Source organism: Nilaparvata lugens, chromosome 3 (assembly GCF_014356525.2).
Source record: "Nilaparvata lugens isolate BPH chromosome 3, ASM1435652v1, whole genome shotgun sequence".
Classification (NCBI taxonomy): domain Eukaryota; kingdom Metazoa; phylum Arthropoda; class Insecta; order Hemiptera; family Delphacidae; genus Nilaparvata; species Nilaparvata lugens.
In genome coordinates, this window is record NC_052506.1 from 38,648,405 (window position 1) to 38,670,253 (window position 21,849).

Here is a 21,849-nt window from a genome sequence, read left to right on the forward strand (position 1 = left end):
AACTAATAGTTTTCGTTCTCTATGATATTGCTTTCCCATTTTTGAATTGGCGGTTGAACAAACATAAAAAACAAGTTCATTCCAAAACACACCTCCCATGATGAAATCCATGAATTTTCCCTCGAATAGTTTCATATCAGTAAAAAGATTTTGTGTAGCCTTAGACCTGGGAAGATTATTTCAAATCTCTATCTTAATCTCCCATCCAATGTTACACCCCTCGAGGTTACAATGTTACACCCGATCAGGGTTAGGCTACACGGGGAAATTTTTGCAGAGAAATGGGCTGTATAAGAAAGAATGGAAGTACGGTAGGTCGCGAGACGCACTGCAATAAATAGCAGTGTCGGCTTCCTATAATAGTAGTTCAAAATATATAGGTACCGGTAGTACCCTTTTTTACTATTTCCATATTATTTATATTACTTTTCTGAAAGTACCTAGCACTTGCTATTAGTAATTATTATAAATTTAGGTATTATAATATAAGTTTAAGTATATTATAGCGGCCTATAGACCGCGAGATTCAACATGACCCTATGACTCCCACCACTTGAAACGTGACTCGAGGATGAGGGTAAGAGTTTGGACAGTTTGTTCTCGGCATCCGGTACCTTCACTTCAAACAATTAAAGCAGGGAATCCACTATGCCGTCACCGTCAGGTGCCGTCCGGCACCGACCGTCACCGTTGCAACATTGCTTTGCATTTGCAAACTAACGGCAACCCACTATACCCGTCCTTCACCGGCCACGACCGTGTCCGTCAGTCACCGTCGGCCACCATTGCTGTTTGGGGCATTCTTGCCGGATAGCCGGTCCGTTTTTTTATCATTCTTCCAGTCGACATTCAACTATCAGTGAAGTCACATCGCCAGTGTTTTGTTGTAGTGCGCCTTTGTTCTGTGAGCGATGAGTACGGACAAAATGTTGGTAGAGGCTATTAGGGAGTATCCCTTCCTGTATAATACTAGAGATAATAGTTATCACAACAGGAAAAAAGATAATGCTTGGCAGGAAATCTCAGAAAAGTTTGATACCATGTCAGGTAAGTTATTTACAAATATTATTCTGTAAGCGAAATTATGAAATCAAAGTTTCTCCATTTGACAAATTACACGATGATGGGAAAGAGCTCAAATTAAAGGTCTTGATCCCAGGGACTCGGGAAAAGTTAGAGTTGTCTTAAAAGCAACCGAGAAACAACGTAAAACTGTTACTGTGTTTCAGTAAACGTTACTGTGTTTCACTGGGAATTTCAGTAACTCGAGCAATTCGTAGAAACTTCTTTGGAGTCATGCGGAAATATAAAAAGAACTTTGCATCGTCTCTTTTCAAGTCGTCAAACAAATGATGAAATTCATCATATTCGTTTCTTCTTCTGAAGATTTCGTGCACCCAGTACCTTATGCTTCCTCCGTTTCTCTTCTTCTTCAGCACATGCTGCGGCTATTACTAGTAATTCCTCGTCTGATGAACTCTCCATTGCAACTGATGCATTTCTTATGGTTAGCTCCGGTTTCTGACGGTGCTAACCAGACGTGCAAGTGGGTTATCGCCGGAAAAATGACGGTGAAGGCGGCGACTGACGGTGACGGTCGGTGCTGGACGGTGCCTGACGGTGACCGCATAGTGGGCTCCCTGCTTTATACATTTAGATAAATTTCTATCATGCACGGCACTGGCCGTATGTATGCAGAGTATGGAAAATGTGTCACGGAGACTTCTCACCCCTACATTCCTACCACTCTCTTAGCTTTTTATGGGTTGAGGGTCATGTTATATCTCTTGGCCTCTAATAGTACGGTGAATAATTTTATAAATAGGTACCGGTAGATTATATTTTCTTACTGTCGCTGCAATTTGTGGTGCTATGCCTATATTTTTTTGAAAGACGTTCATTCACAAAACGTTAAATCAGGCTAGAATTTGTTTTCGAATCAATGCATTGATTCCCTTGATTAAATAAAATGAATAAATCAAATTTATTCAAGTAAGTTACAATACATTCTGGTTCATACAAGAATCTACAATAAATTACAGTACAACAGCCAATTATGCAACAAATTTCACATATTATGAAAACTTATTAATTACAATGAAGATTGAATGCAACATTAGAATATTGATAATATAGTATTGTAATATAACTACATAAATCAGCGGTGTTTCAACAATGAATAAATGATAATTTCAATGAATAAATATACACCCCACTATATATTATATGTGTTGGGGTATAAGTAATTAGCTGCTTATTGCGTGTAATAATTACTATTTACAAACTTCATCCACTGATATGGGATTAAAGTTTTTATAATAAAATTAGTAAAAATGTATAATACAAACAAACAAAATTATGGAATTAGTAAATAAATATTAATGTTCTATTAAGGATAATAATAAGAAAGGTTATTTTTAGAAAAATGAAAAACAGTAAAGAGTGGAATGAAGAATAAATAGTTTCAATATTTACAGTCTAACTAAATTTTCACAATTTTCCACTCCAATATCAACCAACCAGGAAAATAAACTTTTCTTGAACCTGTGTCTATTGAATTCTTCCCTAATGTAACTTGGTATTGAATTATAAATTTTTGGTCCCAAATATGTGTAGTTTCTTTGCCCAAATGTAGTGTTCATCCTTGGTACTATTGAATACGTGTTTCTCTGCCTTGTTTGATGGTTATGATCTGCCAGTCTTATGTGTTCGTTGTTTCTCCTCATTCGCGTGATGATAGCCTGGATATAGAGTTGTCTTACACTCAGTACTTTACTGTCCTTGAAAAGAATGTTCGTGGGGAATTGATTCTCCTTGAAGCCTATTATTTTTAGTATTCGTTTTTGAAGTTTATAGAGAGGTTCAACATGTGTAAAATCCGTAGCTCCCCAGATAATTATGACGTATATTAAGATTGCACGTATTTTAGATTGCACTAAAGAAAAATAAACAGTTTTTAATGTCTCATAGTTGAGGATTTTACGGAGTTGATAGAATTTGTAGAGAAGCTTCCTGATCCGGGTAATTGATAGATTAATGTGCTTGTCCCATTTGAATTTGTTGTCCACTATTGTTCCTAAATATTTTATTCCATTGACTTGTTGAATTGAAGGGCAATCACACGGGTTGTTGGTGCTTCCACAGTGATGCAGGATTATTGAAGAATCCGGTGGTCTCGTCCGTTCTGTCAGAGAAAAGGCTAAAAATTTCGTTTTTGTTGCATTTACTGTAAGCAAATTTTCTCTTAACCATTTATCGACTTTCATCAATTCTTCCTGTGCCAGATTAAAAACTTCCTCCCAGGTGTTTCCTTCAAATAGTATACACGTATCATCAGCAAAAGCTATTACTCTTCCTCTTATCTTAATTGAACATAGCTCATTTGCATATGCCAAATACAGAATTGGCAAATACAGATATGAAAACAAATACAGATTATGAAAAGCGATTGTACAATGAAGGAAGTAGCCCTATTCGTGCAAAAATGAATTGTACAAATAAGTACTTACCGTACAGTACAATGTGATTTCTAGGCAAAATTGATTTCATGAAAAAAATGTTTTTTCATTAATCTATGGTAAGCGGAAGTCTCCTTTCTCAATCAGTGACATACCTTCAGTTTTTCACCTCAGTTCAGAGTGGGAATTCCACAGGGCACTAAGCTAAAAATTAAGCTGGAGGGATCTCGCTGAGCGGAGAATAGAGATTGTTTTGATTACAGTTAACAATTATTGAGGAAGTCTTGTAATCGTGTGATAGGAATAAGGGTGAAAAATTATTGCGAAGCATGTATTAAAATGGGTGAAATCATAACGCTACACTATGTATTGAAACATCGAAATAAATAAATTATAAACACTTAATCTTGAAGCTACCTACATCGCACCACTATGATTTTACCCTTTGTCGTTTTTTGTCAGTCTTGTTAATACCTAATTTAATAATAATAACAAAACCAAGGAAGAGTCATACAACCTCAGCTGAGTGAAGTGAAGGAGTATTGGGGAGGGCTGTGGGCAGGGGCAGTAATCACAATCAGCAAGCCCCATGGATACAGAATGGGAAAGATAGGCTGATGGCAGCCCCACAAATGCCAAACATGGTCATTGGAGCAGCTGAGGTGATGAATGCAGTGACAAGAACAAGCAACTGGTCCTCACCTGGGCCAGACAAGCTGCACAATTTTTGACTGAAGAGGCTGCCAGTTTTCCATCCATACATAGCCAGCCACTTCTCTTCATTCCTTGAACGTCCAAGTAGGGTCCCTCCATTTCTCTCCAAGGGAGTGACCTACTTGCTTCCCAAGAACAAGGATACCCATGATGCTAGCCAGTACAGACCTATTACATGTCTATGTACCTTATACAAGGTTCTCACCGCATGTATTGCAGAGCACATACAGTCACACTTAAGCCAGGGGAGTCTGCTTGCTGATGAGCAAAAGGGATGCATGAAAGGAGGATTGGGCTGTAAGGAAATTCTAACCATTGATACAGTGGCAATGGGACAGGCTGTGGGGAAAAAGTGGAACATCTACATGGCATACATTGAATACCGTGAAGCCTTCGACAGTGTCCCACATTCCTGGCTGATTGAGGTTTTGCATATTTATAGAGTTGACCTTGGAGTAATACAGCTTCTCAGGCATCTTATGTCGTCATGGGGGACGGTATTGAGGTTGGGAGCTGGTGATGAAGAAACTCGGACTAGTAGGTACCATCTCGATCTGCCAGGGTATATTTCAGGGTGACAGTCTGAACCCTATGTGGTTCTGCATGGCTCTAAATCCATTGTCCACACTGCTAAATTCAACAAAGTATGGCTTCAAGTTGAAAGCTGGAGCAGGAGTGGTCTACCCTTTGTCCCACATGAATGTCGACTCCCAAAAGATTGCCGACCTTCCTCGTGCCAGAGTTCAAAGAGGAGGAGGAAGCAGATGATGTCACAACTATGACGAGTCAACTTACACCGGCTAAGAGCGTTCATTCAGCGTCAATGACTGTCAACATCAACAGTTCCCCAGAATCGTTTCTAAAAACGAACCAACTGAAAACTGCAACAGAGCAGTTTTTGTACAACGCATGGAAAGAAGTCACTTGTCAACAGAGTGAAGAGAGAGAAAGAATGAATAAGCTGGAAAAGGAGTTGGAGAGAGCGCAGTTGGAGATCAATCGGCAGCTGAAAGAGATGATTTCATCAGCATCTTCAACGAAACAGAAGCTTCAATCATCAGCTTCAAATACAATGCAACCAGCATCATCTATAAGTAGCAATAAAAGCTATTCACCACCGTATTGGGAGGAAGAAGAGAAAATGGTGGCATCAGAGACTGCATGGATTCTCCCTAAACAAAAGAAGAGAAAAATCCGTGACTCACCAGAAAAAATAAGGCCTGTAACTGAGTCTACAAGTATGAAACCGACAGAAAAGAAAAACAAGCCTCCACCAGTCATATTAAGCAATGTTCAAGAGTATTCTAAAATTAAAGAGGCATTGAAATCAAAAAATCTCAATTTCAGTGCCAACATGATGAACAACAACCAGCTAAAATCAAAGACCTTTAAGAGATAAGGTCTTTAAGGTCTTTGGCTAAAATTGAATGTTGAAACTGAACAAGAATATAGAGATTCAACTAGGATGTTGAATGAAGCTAAATATGAATGGCAGACGTACGAAAATAAACAAGCTCGTCCAATTCGTGTCATGGCTAAAGAGCTTCATCCATCATGCGATCCAGAGGATATAAAGAACGATCTTCTAAGCAGAGGTTTTCAAATAATCAGTGCTGTCAACAAAATGAAAAAGTGAAGAGGGATGGAAAAGAACACATTATCAGACTTCCATTGTTCATGTTAACATTCAAGAATACTGAAGATACAAAAAATATATATGAAATTGTAATTGAAAGTGAAAATTGAGTCAATTAGAAGCAATAAAATGATTCCGCAGTGTAAACGTTGTCAGCGGTTTGGTCATACTCAGGCATACTGTCAACATGAGCCTGTGTGTGTGAAGTGTGCTGGAAAACACTGGACCATTTTATGTACCAAGGCTAAAGAAACACCAGCCAAATGTTTCAATTGTGCTGAGGCTAACCCAGCTAACTACAGAGGCTGGCTCATCGCTAAAGAACTTCAGAGAAGAAGAACTGAAAAAGACAACATAGTTAAAAGAAGTAGTGGAGTACCACATTCGTACAACCAAACAGAGAAAATTCACTTCAAGAAAGTACACTGGAGAAATATCCTATTCTCAAGTAACAAAACCCACTCCAAGCATACAACATGAGAGTCAACCAAAGCAGCAGCAGCAACAACAACAACCAGTTGATGTTAATAATGTTTTTCAGGAAATTTTAAACAGTTTAAACATTCTTTCTGGACGACTTGACAGCTTGGAAGGGAAGAGTAAGAGTATCAAGAAGAAAATTAAAAAATGAATATTACAAGCCAACAAGATATTAGGATTGCTACCTGGAATGCCAATGGAATAAATGATTTCAATAATAATAGAAAACAAGGAATATAAATATTTCTAAAGACCCGAAATATAGATGTGTGCTTTATCTCTGAAACCCATTCAACTGAGCAGACTCACTTCAAAATCAATGGATATAATGTTTACGAAACTATTCATCCTCAAAATCAAGCAAGAGATGGAAGTGCTGTAATAGTGAAGGAGAGTATTAAACACTATGAAGACTTCAGTATTCAAAGTAATGAAATACAGCTTACTGTAGTTGGAATAGAGTCCATCAACCAGAAAATACTTGTTGGAGCTGCATATTTTCCACCACGTTACAATTTAAAGAAAAATGATTATACAAATATTCTTCATCAGCTTGGAGATAGATTCATAGTGGGTGGAGATTTTAATGCCAAGCATAAGGATTGGGGTTCAAGACTCACAACTACAAAGGAAAAGAACTCAGAGAGGCTATCCAGGAGCTCGGCTGCGAATTCCATTCAACAGGGACACCTACTTATTGGCCAACAGATTTGAATAAAACTTCAGATCTTCTAGATTTCTTCATAACAAAGAGAATATCCAGTAATTTTATTGACATTGAAGAGAGCTTTGACCTGAATTCTGATCATTCAGCTGTAATTCTCAAACTCAGTGAACGAATAATAAAGAAAGAAGACAGACCAATGTTAGTCAACAGAACAACAGACTGGGAAGCTTTTAAAGTGGATTTGGAGAATAGAATCAACTTGAATATTCCCCTTGGAACAGCTGAGCAGTTAGATGATGCCGCAGAAAATTTCATGTGGCAAATCCTGAAATCAGCCTGGAAAAACACTAGACAATACACCAGGAAAACAAAAGGATGCAATTACCCACTGGAGATTCGACAACTTGTTTTAGAAAAACGAAGGGCAAGAAGGAGATGGCAACTAACTCGTGATCCTGCTGACAATAATATCTTGAATAACAAAACACAACAATTGAGAAGAGAGATAAGGAAACTAACTGAGGAATCCATTAATAACTACCTTAAAAATTTGACAGCTGCTGCCAGTACAGATTATTCATTATGGAAAGCAACAAAAAGAATTAAGCGACCAATATCACAATCCCCTCCAATCAGGAAACCAGATGGTACTTGGGCAAGAAATAACAGAGAAAAGGCAGATATATTTGCTAATCATCTAGAAGAAATCTTTCAGCCAAACAACATTCAATCTGAAACTGATCCTGAAGAAGATATAATAGATGATTTAGATACAGAGATTGATCTAGTTTCTATAAATGAGGTTCAAGAAGAAATAAAAAATAATCTGAATACCAAAATGGGTTTGATTTGATTACAGGTGAAATCTTGAAGAAACTTCCAAGGAAAGGTATTGTCATGCTGACATATTTATTCAATGCATCACTCCGAATACAGCATTTTCCTTCAATTTGGATGGTGGCAGAAGTCATTATGTTGCAAAAGCCTGGGAAATGTCCTCAAGAAGCAAAATCGTACCGCCCAATATTTCTTCTACCTGTAATTTCAAAGCTTTTTGAGAAATTGCTAATGAAGAGATTGGCTCCCATAATAAGTAGCAGGAATCTGATACCAGCCCATCAATTTGGCTTCAGGCAGAAGCACTCAACCCTGGACCAAGTACATAGAATCACTAATGTAATAGAAAATTCATTAGAGAAAAAATGTATATGCTCAGCAATCTTCCTTAATGAGGCACAGGCATTTGACAAAGTGTGGCATGAAGGACTGATCAATAAACTTCATAAAATTCTTCCCACTCAACTTGTAAAACTTTTAAAATCATACATCACTAACAGATTGTTTAGAGTAAAACAAGGTGATGACGTCTCTGAATTAAAGGAAATAAGGGCTGGAGTTCCACAAGATAGTGTTCTCGGACCAGTTCTTTATGTGCTGTACACAAGCGATCTTCCTGAATTGGATGCAGTGACAATTGCTACTTTTGCTGATGATACTGCAATACTAGCAGAAGGGGAAACAGTACAAGAAGCAGCCACAAACTACAGAATACTAGCAACAAATTCAGTGACTGGACCAAAAAATGGAGAATTTGATTGAATGAGATGAAGTCCATTCATATCAACTTCACAAACGAGAATATCAATGATCCGATTCGTATAAATCTAAATGGGAATGTAGTACCACACAGCAACACAGCAAAATACCTTGGAATGACTCTTGACGCCAAGTTGAAATGGAAGGAGCATATCAAGATGAAAAGGAGTGAGCTGGGACTCAAATACAGTAAAATCTATTGGCTGTTGGGCAGACAATCACAACTCTCATTGCACCGAGATCTGCACATCCCCTATGTGACCAGTGAGATAAGATGATTGGCAGCCCATCATGAGTCACGTCTTCATCAACACGACAAGACCGAAGTCATCCAACTACTAGACAGCACTGAACTCACAAGGAGGTTGAAGAGAACAAAGCCCTTCGAGTTGGTGTAGTGCTAGTTAAGTGAAAAAAGTATAAATTAAATAAATGTGTAGCGAAAGAATATTTAAAGTAGAAAAATTATAGATTAGAACTGTAGGCTCCACTGGAAGACTTTAACAATAAAAAATAATATTTTAGGATAAGAAATAAGAGAACAAAATTAATGGTTAGTCCTAGTGACTAGTTTTGATGGAAGTAATAATAATAAAAAAAAGATGTAAATGGATGACCTCAAGCTTTATGCAAGTACGGAAAATCAGTTGGTTGAAATGCTGCAGGTGGTAAGAAAATTTTCTGCTGACATATGCATGAAGTTTGGCATGGGAAAGTGCAGGACACTCGGCACTGTAAAAGGGCGGGTTTGTGACCAAGTTGTGGATGAGGACCCTGACAACGCCTTTGAAGCAATGGGGCCAGCTGATGTGTATGAGTATTTGGGCTTCAGCCAGGCTAAACGTATAGAGCAGAAAAGGGTCAAGCAGAGAATGAAAGATGTAAACTTGTACAGAGTTAAAAAGCTTTTAAAATCTCAATTGAATGGAAAAAACATGCTTAAAGCCATCAACTCATATGCAGTGCCCGTGCTAACATACACATTTGGTGTTATCAAATGGACTGAGACTGATTTTGAGGACCTCATGAGATCTACAAGAGTTCTGCTCACTAAGTTTAGAGCACACCACCCCAAAGCCTGCATGGAGAGACTCGTACTACCAAGGAGTAAGGGGGGTCGTGGGCTCATTGACATCAGATGGGCATGTATGAAGCAGATCAGAAGCATGAAACAATACTTCTTGGCTAAGGATAGGGATTTGTACAATGCGGTGAGGAGAGTTGATCTAGGATATACCCCACTTAATCTCTCTGTACAGCTCAATGAAGATCCGAAAACAGATAGGCAGTATGAGAATGAGATCCTTCAGCAATGGAGGGCAAAATAGCTGCATGGGAGGCATGCTTACATTTTGGGACAGCCTGGGGTGGATGAAGATACCTCAAATGCGTGGCTCAGACAAAGAGATCTGGCTTCAGCGAACCTCAGTCGCCTTGGTGTCTCAGGGAGTGCAAAACATGGAATTCAAAAGGCGGTTGTACTCAGCACGGTATCAATGATTAGATCCTTTTTAAATATGACTGAATAGAGATGTACCAAAGTCTTGCCAATGGCCGACTTGGGTTGCAATAAAAAATGCTCACTTTGTGAGTGATAAAATGATTGAATAATAATAAAAGCCTTTATTGATGTTCAAATACATTACAAGCTAATGCACTTCTAAAACAAAATGCACTTCTGCCGGCAAAATACCCCATGGATTAAATCCGTCCGGGGGAGAGAAGTAACATGATATTTAATTTGATAACAAAAAAGTTTACGTTCTTTTTTAGTTCAAGAAAAATGAGATGGAGAAAAAAAAACTTGAAACTTAATAGGTAATACATTTGTGAATTGTCTTTCACAAAGTTTACTTAGTTTTAATACCTAATTTAATACTTTCACTATGTGACACCTTTCATACATACGCCCAATTTAAACTTAGTAATTATAACTTACTTCAACAAAGAATAATTGAGTGAAGTTTTCATAAGAGAGAATCAGGTGAATTGAATATTCATAAATTATGAGAAATTAAAAATCTATTTTAATACTTGATGCTGCAGTAGATTACCTTGATACTTTACATTCATGTATTCACGTAGTCCTAATGAGAAATGACAACTCATATGAATCACAAAGATAACACAAGAATCACAAGATTATACAATATAATATTAATAATTGTCCTAGCCTACTTGAAACATATAATTTGTGAGTGGTACAACCATGTTCTGAATAGCAATCATCAGTTAAAATGCAATTTTTAATCTATCAATTTCAAATTGGCTTCATCCACGAAATTCTCTCAACTGGAAAAGAACTATTAGATGAAAATTAACACATTAAATTATACCTATTTTAAATTCTTTTGAAGACAACGGCTTTTATTTTCATTTTCATCCCAGTGAAACAATAATTGTTTATTACTTTTAACCTATTTGCTTTACTGGCATTATTCAATACGGTAATAGTTATATTTGAATAAAAATTACTTCATAATTTTTCTATTATTTTGCATGACATTGATGATAGAGCAGGATACATACTATACGTTTGATATTAAATTGAAAGTTAACAAATTATTATTAACTGAAAGTTCACAGATTGTGATCTAGCAACAATTTTTTTCTCTTGGTTCAATCGGATAGATTAAATTTGTCTATACCTTTTGCACAAAGTATACATACTACTTTAAATAATCTAAATAATTCTAGAGTAATATCTAATTGGCACTCTAAAAATAGTATGTAAAGTTCATTTCATTTATTCACTAAAGGCTACCTGTATGGAAAAATACTTTACAATAATATATGAATATGGTATCTAACTAGAATTTTCAGAAGAATAACTACACGTTTTGAAGACTACTTCAGTAAACTAGAACCGGATATCAGCACAATTACTAATTACTACAAATACAATAAACTTATAATGCCAAGAACATTAACATTGAGTTTTCAATTTGTTAAGTGGTGGTATGAAGAGAAGTTGTTTGAATTATATTGATAAGTAAAAAAATTTCTTGCTAATACTATTAATGGTTGATTTTTACATGAGCTTTGTTAAGGTGAACGTTTTAAATAATAATATATTTGATATGATCATTATTATATTATGTGTATTTTCATTGAATGATAATTGGTGGTTTCCTAGGCGTTTAACAATTCTTCAACTTAACGTTTATTTATGAACAGCACCCTTATACTGAATGAACATTCTTGTAGGTTGCCAAGTGTCAGTTTTTAACTAAACATGATCTGACATGAACCATATTATGGTTTTATACAATATTTTGAATTACATTTTTCAATCAGATTATATTTCTAATAATCAGATGCTATATTGTTCAATCAAATTCTCACATTTTCCCATTTAGACCATAATTTTTCTTATTTGAAATGAGATCATATTACTTGAAAAGTATCTAGATAGATTCAAATAAATTAGTAAATTTGATGTAATACATTCTGTGAAATAATAATCATTTCAAAAAAGATATTGATTTACTTTATGATAGTTGTTATCTACTCTTAGCTAATAAGTAGTTTTGATTTTAGGTTAAACTAGAACCGGATATCAGCACAATTACTAATTACTACAAATACAATAAACTTATAATGCCAAGAACATTAACATTGAGTTTTCAATTTGTTAAGTGGTGGTATGAAGAGAAGTTGTTTGAATTATATTGATAAGTAAAAAAATTTCTTGCTAATACTATTAATGGTTGATTTTTACATGAGCTTTGTTAAGGTGAACGTTTTAAATAATAATATATTTGATATGATCATTATCATATTATGTGTATTTTCATTGAATGATAATTGGTGGTTTCCTAGGCGTTCAACAATTCTTCAACTTAACGTTTATTTATGAACAGCACCCTTATACTGAATGAACATTCTTGTAGGTTGCCAAGTGTCAGTTTTTAACTAAACATGATCTGACATAAACCATATTATGGTTTTATACAATATTTTGAATTGCATTTTTCAATCAGATTATATTTCTAATAATCAGATGCTATATTGTTCAATCAAATTCTCACATTTTCCCATTTAGACCATAATTTTTCTTATTTGAAATGAGATCATATTACTTGAAAAGTATCTAGATAGATTCAAATAAATTAGTAAATTTGATGTAATACATTCTGTGAAATAATAATCATTTCAAAAAAGATATTGATTTACTTTATGAAAGTTGTTATCTACTCTTAGCTAATAAGTAGTTTTGATTTTAGGTTGAAGTGGAACAATAAAAATGATAAGTAGAATCATAGGACGTGACACAGTTCTCGATAGCCCAACATCTTTAACAATCTTATTTTTTATATATTTATATTGCGGATGATGCAATCTAAAACTCTTTCAATACAAATTTGACCAAAATATTTGGAGAACGTAATGCCAATAAATGAGGGTTGTCTAAAATTAAAGCTATATTGTCCAGTGTTACAGAAATCTAAACGGATGATTAAAATAATATTTCTTAATTTTATCACAACAGAAATCACTAATGTTTGTGAATATATTTATAAAATAAAACTCAACAGTCATGAAATAGTTATTTGTGTAACTAGTGCGCAAAGTGACACTTTGCTACACCAAAAAACGTTTACTCGCCTACGGCTTGAATAGTTTCTTGAGTGCAGCAAAAGAACTTTGTGCACGTAAGTTATTACTCATTACATTTTCTACAGTTACCATTGAATGTGAAAAGTGACTAATTAGGTGTGAAAATATCATATAATTCATCAAATGTTTGTGAATTTTTAAAGTTTTTTGCTGATGATGAAGATTGCAATCATTCCACAAATTCAGAAGTTTATGTAAATGGCCATAGAGGTGATATTTAAAAACTATCTCAAACTCAATTAAATCAAAACTTAGCATAAAGTTCTGATTATGGATTACTTGGTTGGGGTTTTATCATATGTAGCCATTATGTTCATGTTTTTGAATGGAAAGATTTAAAGATCCAAAGGTTCAAAGAACCTCACACGTCAACCGAAGCTTATTGTGTGTCCCAAGTATGTTAGTTAGGCAAACCAACTCCTGTGTTCTTTACAAGGTCCAGGAGTTTTTTCCCTATACTAACATCCCATTCCTCACCTGGTTGCTTGCAGCCTAACAGAGCCCTTCTTCTAGCCTCAAGTCTTTCGCAATCCAGTATGATATGCTTAGCAGTCTCTTCAGACTGATTACAAAGCCTACACATCTGGCTTTCATTTCTGAGTCCGTGTGGAGATGTTTCCTGAAGTGGCCGTGTCCAGTTATCAGGGCAATCACCTGCTTGACCTGACCTCTACCCAGACTCACCAGCCAGCTGGAGAAGCGAGGGCTTGCGTCTGCCAGCAGCCTTTTGCCAAGTGCTTGACCAGGGTGACCCTGCCATTGCTGGTGATGTAAGTCCCTGGACCATTTACTTATTGTATGGAAATGTAGCCATTGATTCTTATCCAACCACAGTCAATGTTGCCAAATTATTTCAGTTTTCACGCACTGAACCTCTATATTTATACCCTTTATACTATTTTGTGTAGTTATGTTGCGACTAGTGCGAAAAAGTAATTATTTGCGTCCTGTATTCAGTGCAGGAGTCATCTCTTTTCAAGGTAACTAACTATAGGAAAGTGAAATTATTATACCTTCTATTACCTTACCCTCTATATTTAGTCTCAGCTTAATTACCAATGTGCTATAAATAATCAAATTGTTTTCAAAACAATCGAGTTGGAGAAACGTCAATAAGTCCTAGTTTCTCAACAGAGAAATTTCATGGAAATAAAAATACTGTATCTATCTACAAAAATAACAACTTGTCTCTATTTTGTAACAACTGGATTTGTGATGTCAATATAAGTTATAATAAAATCTATGAATTGTACAACAAAAACAACCTCATATAAAAATAATATTCTCTAGTTGAGTACTCTGGTTACTCTTGGTCGTAGATTAATCAGCCTGAAAGAGATCAAGTACCGGTAGGTTGAAGATCTATTTGTTGGGGGAGGAGCCAAATATGGCGGTCATGACTATGTCAAGTAGGGAGGGATGGCCAGCCACGTTGATGCCTCTTCGCTTCATGCTGATCAGTCTCTCCTCGACGTACACTTTCGCCGCCGAGTCCTGGTAGCGTTGCAAGCATACATACAACAGTGGCACATAGAATTGCAGTAGATCAGCATCACTCACTGCTTCATATCTAGGAATGATAACATTTGAAAATGAATAAGAAATACAGATAATATATTTTATATATTACATATTTTATATATTTTATATTCTAATAAATCAACTAAGCTACACTAAGAAACACTGGTTGAGTATAGTTTAGTATAGTATAGTTTAACCGATATTTTCATACACAAAAAAAATCCCAATTTCTATATTCAAAGCTGCGTATGTGGAAATATGGGTTAAACTACACTCAACAATAAATTTCTCATTTTTCAACCAAATTTGAGTTTGATACATGATTTTGAACCGCCTTGAGCCGAGATGAATATGAGCTATAGTACAGGGAGATCCGATCATTGTGTCAAAAATAATGAATGTTTGAAATTTTGATGCTTGAGGTGCAATTAAGTGCATAATTTATTATTAATTATAATAGATAAGTATTTTAGTTCGTAGTAACTCTAGAACTTAGGCTTATAAGATATAATTCTTTGTCTATTTGTATAATATTTTGCAAAAATTCATCTGAAGATTATAAGTTCATTTGCTCTGAAAACTGGATTTCTCATTCATAGGCGATAGATCCATTCATAATTTATCAAGAATCTATTACATTGGAGCCGACAACTATCCTTAGGTTAATAGGTGTTAAATGCTATCCAGCCGATTAAGGAAAAATTGGTAGCACGGCAAATGGTACGCCCTGGTGTGGGACTCAAACTACAAAATATATCCCTGGTTATAAAAAATTATTGGTAGGATAGATATCTTGATAGATTGTGAATGGGAGATGCTGCTGAGTGGGAAATCGGTTCGAGAAAGTTCAGGTTCTAATGAGTAAATATTTTTTACGCAGTAGCAAGATGGAGGACAATAAAAATAATGAAGTTTTATCCAGTGAAAACATTCAAAACTTAGATGAAGAATCACAAGATTTAGACCTAACCTTAAACAATGACTCAAACGATAGTGTAGCTGTAAGTGAAAACGGTTCAAATGTAACAAGTCATGAGAAAGTAGTAGAAATATCAAATGAAACAAGTATGGTAGGAGCTAAAAATGATATAAATCTTATAGAGTTCTTAACACAAAAGTTTGATAGACAAGATGCTAGATTTGATGAGCAAAATGCTAGATTTGATGAGCAAAATGCTAGATTTGATGAGCAAAATGCTAGATTTGATAAGCAAAATGCTAGGTTTGATGAGCAAAATGCTAAGTTAAATGCTAGGTTTGATGAGATGAAGCAAGAATTTGCTAGCATTAGACTAGAGCAGGCTAGTATAAACCTTCTATTGAAAAATGCACATGAAACATTGAAAGATAATCATGAAGATGAAAACAAATTGAAGCATGATAATAGTAGTGTTAAGATACAGGATCAACTCATTCAAGTTTCTGACAATGTAGGCCTAGTTACTGTTGTTGAAAAAGTCAACCCTAGTGAGATAGTAGAATTGAGTAAAGAAGTAGGTAGGGAGTTGTCTTCACTGAAAGTCAACTATCATGGAAGTAATATTGTTACATTGAAGGTTAGGAAAACTATAAATAAAGTGAATGATTACATGAGACAGGTTTCTGTGGAGGTTAGGAACAATGTAAACAAAATGAATGTTGCTTTGAGTCAAGTTGATGAGTTCAACTTTCAACTGAGAATTGAAAAGGTGTATGCTATGCATTCTCAAGTGAACATGACTAACTTTTGTAGGCAAAACGGCTTTGTTGAAACAAATGAACCCATGAATAAAATTATGTTCTTGAAGAAAACAAAGCACAAAGTCTCCATTGATGTATTAGTATTCAAAGGTTGTTTCAAGTTGCTTACTTACAAGATGATGACAGTGAATCACATGATGAAATGGTATTCCCCAACACACAATGATTAGGGATCCTGTGTTATGCCGGGATTCAGAATAGCATAATCGCTACGCAGTGTATGGTAAGAGTCCATAATTGTGTCTTTTTTCTTTCCTGTAGCCTATTTTTCTTGGCCCTTAATCTTTTCAAATTTCAATTCTTTCCTGTCTTTGTGTAATGTTCAGTAAATTTCTTCTATGATGCATATCTTAACCAATCTTGTCCATAGTCATTTAAATTTGTATTCTTCTGAAATAATTTTGGAAGTTAAAATAGTAGCTTATTTTCCTAATCTTTAAATTGTTGATAAAACTTAACTTTTCTAGAATCTATCCATTGTAGTGTAAAGAATTGTGTGCTTGTGACATATTTTTTCATCATGTATCATCACTTATTTTGAAATGTGTGTTGTTTTAGGGAACTTATTACCCATTATTAATCTTTCTCTTCTTTGTATTGTTTTAGGAAATTTATTTACCCAGTTTTCTTTTTCTCTTTTTTGTATTTTTTAGGGAACTTATTTACCCATTATTCATCTTGATCATCTTTGTATTATAATCTTGAAATGTTTGTACTTATTATACAGTCTTTAAATTATAAATTCTTTTGTTATAATAAATAAACTTCAAAATTTGAAAGTATTAATGAATTCTGTAGCCATATATATGTGATGTATTAATGAAAGTTAACTTGAATAATAATGTTTTCATTGAATAAAAACGTTGTGTTATATTATCAATTGAAATGAGTTAAAGGCTAAAATTTTTCTAAAGTGTTTTGTAATTGATATCTTTTTCAAAAATTTTAAAACTGTTTGTTCTATAAATTTTGATATGATTGATTATCGTTTGAAATGGATGCTGGAGTGTATGTAGAATTTTTAGTGGGGTTTGTTGATTAGAATTTTGCTGGTATGTGATTGTTTTTTGAGATGGAAACCCATTATTGCCTAAAGAAGGAATAACAGTGGTTATGACTTAGAGAGGCAGTAATGAGATAATATTTTTTGTGTTGATTACTTATGTTGATTGCCATAGATACAAAATAATGATTAATAATGTTGATTGCCATAGATGCAAAATGATGATTAATTATGAATATTGATTGCCTTTGAAGCAAAATATTATTGATGTTTTGAATGATTTCTTGTTTAATGATTGATAGTAAAGTTTTGTCATGAAATGTAGCTTGTGTTAGAACATTGAAAAGTTGAAATAAACTATAGTATCCGACAAACGATGATTAATAATATTGAATAATTTGCTTTTATACAATTTTTGAACACAAAGTTAAAACTAAATAATTTTGAAACCCTGAATGATAAATCATAAATGTGAAATGAACTTGCTATAAATGAAATGTTATACTAAATGATAATGAAATGCAGATATATTATGAAATGATTGTGAATAGAAGACCAATTGTCTGAAATTATTGAAATATGTATTGAAATTAATTTTTGTTGTGATGATCTGATGTTTTTTACAATTTTGATAATGATACAGGGTGTTATGAAATTCTATTTCTGTTTTGAAGAATGGATTAAATTTTGATATTTGAACAGTGAATAGATGGAAATGAAATTTTTTTAGTGAAAATTTGTAATTGATATCTCCATATTTCACAATTTATGTATTGCTGACTGTATAATAAGATGTTAACAAATTTCAATTTTATATTGACTATATACTTAAAAATAATTTTCATGTGTATTAGATTGTATTGATAGCCTAATCAAGATTTTCTTCTTAGTTTATAAGCATTTTAAGATAACAGGTACAGCACAGACATTAACATTGAAATAATTATCATGTGAATCTCGAAATCGACAACAAGTGAACGCCATGAAGAGTGATAAGAACATTTGGGTGATTTTCGAACTAGTGTGACTCATCTACGCTGCGGCCTACACTAATAACTACGCCAATATCAACACCAATAACTACGCCAAAATCTACGCTGCGGCCTACACTAATAACTACGCCAATATCAACACCAATAACTACGCCAAAATCTACGCTGCGGCCTACACTAATAACTACGCCAATATCAACACCAATAACCACGCCAAAATCTACGCTGATGCCTGTGCTGATGCCAACGCCAATATCTACGCCGATGCCTGCGCCGATGCCAATGCCTGCGCCAATGCTGATGCCAACGCCAATATCTACGCCGATGCCTGTGCTGATAACTACGCCAAAATCTACGCCGATGCCTGCGCCGATGCCAATGCCTGCGCCAATGCTGATGCCAACGCCAATATCTACGCCGATGCCTGTGCTGATAACTACGCCAAAATCTACGCCGATGCCTGCGCCAATGCCAATGCCTGCGCCAATGCTGATGCCAATGCCAATATCTAAGCCAATGCCAATGCCGACACCAAAGCATACACTAATAACAATTCCAACGCTTATTGCTGACTTTGTATCTCAAACTTCAACACTACTACATTACCTGGAGGTAATTGTCATCCATGTTCACGTTCGCAACTTTGAATTCAGAATAACAGTCACAGCATCATGAAAGAATTGATTCAAAAAAAAAAATCCTCTCCTAAATTATTCCTGTATGCAGAACTCTAAACCTTGAACACTGAAAGTATAAAAAAACCAAACCTTACCTAAATTAATCCTCACCTAAATTAATCCTGTATGCAGCGTCTATCTCTTTTCCAAAAAACGAATTACATTGTCATTTCAAGCCTGAAATGTACATTGTATAATTACAAATATGATACAAAATTTACGTGACTCTGTATCGAGTTTGGAATGCAGCCGTCTACTACAAGCATGAGGCAATGCTAACTGAGATGTCACCTGTATCGAGTTTGATATGCATCAGTCGACTACAAGTATTCGGATCAGCCCAACACTACGTGCATTCGGATCAGCCCAACACTATGAGTATTCGTATCAGCCCAACACTAACGTCATCACATTGGAGTCACACTTAACTGAAAAACATACTGAGTGCCTTAACAGACTGTTTTCCAAAATGTGCATTGATAAAATCAACCGCGTCAATAGTGAAAGAGATGAACATTTTTTGATTTATTGAAATTTTGTGTGAAAATTAAATGTAACAATTCATCAATTCATTTAAAAAACAAAATAATAATAATAGATTTTTCATTCAACGTACTAAATTTTTTTTTATGCAATAAAAAATTGAATTTTTCTATTTATTAAATTTATGTGCAATTTCAAAAAACTATTCTTTACATATTAAACTTTCTGTTGAGATATTTTCCTTTAAATTATAAAGCTAAATCAAAAGTAATTTTGATATTCTATACTTTGAAATATTGTTTGGAAACATATAACAAATGCTATTGATGAATTTTTATAATAATTTTCAATTATAGTTGACATGTAATGTTTTTATAAGAAAATTGTTACTGTTCTCGAATTTACAATTCAAAATTTTCATTAGGGTCAATGTAATTTTTTTCTTTAAAATTTTTTAATGTCAAGAGGGGGGTATTTGTAATATTACATTTTTTTTCTCACATTGGAATCGAATCTTCAATTCGAGATCTATGGAACTTTATAGTAAATATCAGAGTCATCGATAGACGGACAAACTTTTTGACGGAGAATTTATTATCGTAAATGATTGTTGCATTGTTCCATGGTGTCACCGAGGCTGGGTTGACAGAATTAAAAAGATAAATGGTTTAGTTAAATAGAGATGATATATGAAAGTTTGAAATAATAGTTTCAAAATAAAGTTTTATTGAGAACAAATATAAAATGTGAATTCTAAACTTGTAATTTATAATTTTTTTGGTGACGTGTCTGTAAAATCGACACTGAACAAGGCTTTGCTCTGTGACTTGTAACTTAGGCTTTTCCTGTTCTTTCTTCTCTAGAAACATGGCTGGCTGTTGTGTGTTGTAAATTTTTGCTCTCTGAATAATTTTCGTTTAAGTGAATTTATTAATGTTTTAAATTGAGTTTTAAACAGTTTATAGTGTTCTATTTTGTTTATATATTTGTTTTGTGTGTATACAAGCCAATAGCCACTGTTTTTTCAACTGTAAACTAGATAAGTATTTTAGTTCGTAGTAACTCTAGAACTTAGGCTTATAAGATATAATTCTTTATCTATTTGTATAATATTTTGCAAAAATTCATCTGAAGATTATAAGTTCATTTGCTCTGAAAACTGGATTTCTCATTCATAGGCGATAGATCCATTCATAATTTATCAAGAATCTATTACATTGGAGCCGACAACTATCCTTAGGTTAATAGGTGTTAAATGCTATCCAGCCGATTAAGGAAAAATTGGTAGCACGGCATTATAATTAATAATTAATTATAATTAAGTGCATCTAACGGGCGATTCTCATAGAACATGATCTTATGAGCTCAAATCATTGTGCGAAATCTCAATGTGAGGACTATGAAGATGGATGAAGCTAAGAATTAGGTTTTTCACAATGCAAGGAGCATTGTTATCAGGTGTACCTGGAAATCTAAATGAGATCGAGCACTTCACCTGGTCTCGGATTGTAGAGCACAAAATTACGCCCAGAGAGATCTTCAATTATACATTTAAATGGTAAAAATCAGAAGATATTTTTGATTATATACTGAAATTCTTCAAATAACACTCATTTTTGAAAAATTGTATCTCAGTACTCATTGAATACAAATAATTTGTATTTTTACAATAATATCTCAGTACCGTACAAATAATTTCATTTTATTCAATATTTCGTAATCTGGAAAAAGACGAGAGCGAATGTTTCTATTTGATGACTGGATTTGGCGGAAATAAATAGAAATTGGAAAATTAACCGAAAATGAGTTTTTGAGCCACTCTGTATAACTTATACCCTAGCACAAAAAAATGTTGCATGAAAAAATTGGTTCTGGACTTCAGGTTCTCTTACATATCCAAATAATATATTAAAAAATCAGAACTAAATTATATTGCAAGCACCATGTATACAGAGTGTTTCCAAACTCCCTACCAATACTCTAGGGCATTGTTCCTGGGTACGAAACATATTAACTAAATATCAAATCAAATCTTTATTTGTCCCAAAAACATAATTAAAAAGACAAAAATGGTTATGAAAGAAAAAAGTAAAATACAATATAAAATGAAAAAAGAAAATACCATTAATAGGATTAAATATAGAACTATATTTAAAAACGTTCGAGGAACCTGAGCGCAGAGGCCGAGTGTTCAATGCTTAACAGTACAAGAAAATAATAATGGGATATTATTAAGAAATAGGGAAGAGAAAGGTGAGTGAG

General features: G+C 34.3%; 1 protein-coding gene across 1 annotated transcript in view; it reads right to left on the reverse strand.

Annotated features, from left to right (window-relative positions):
- Positions 1-10,555: 10,555 nt before the first annotated feature.
- Positions 10,556-21,849, reverse strand: part of LOC111044728 (sorting nexin-20) — a 39,455-nt gene continuing 28,161 nt past the window's right edge. The window contains exon 5 of the mRNA XM_022329939.2: positions 10,556-14,741. Within this exon, the coding sequence (XP_022185631.1) occupies positions 14,534-14,741 (208 nt within the window). The 3' untranslated portion in view covers positions 10,556-14,533. The remainder of the gene's footprint in view (positions 14,742-21,849) is intronic.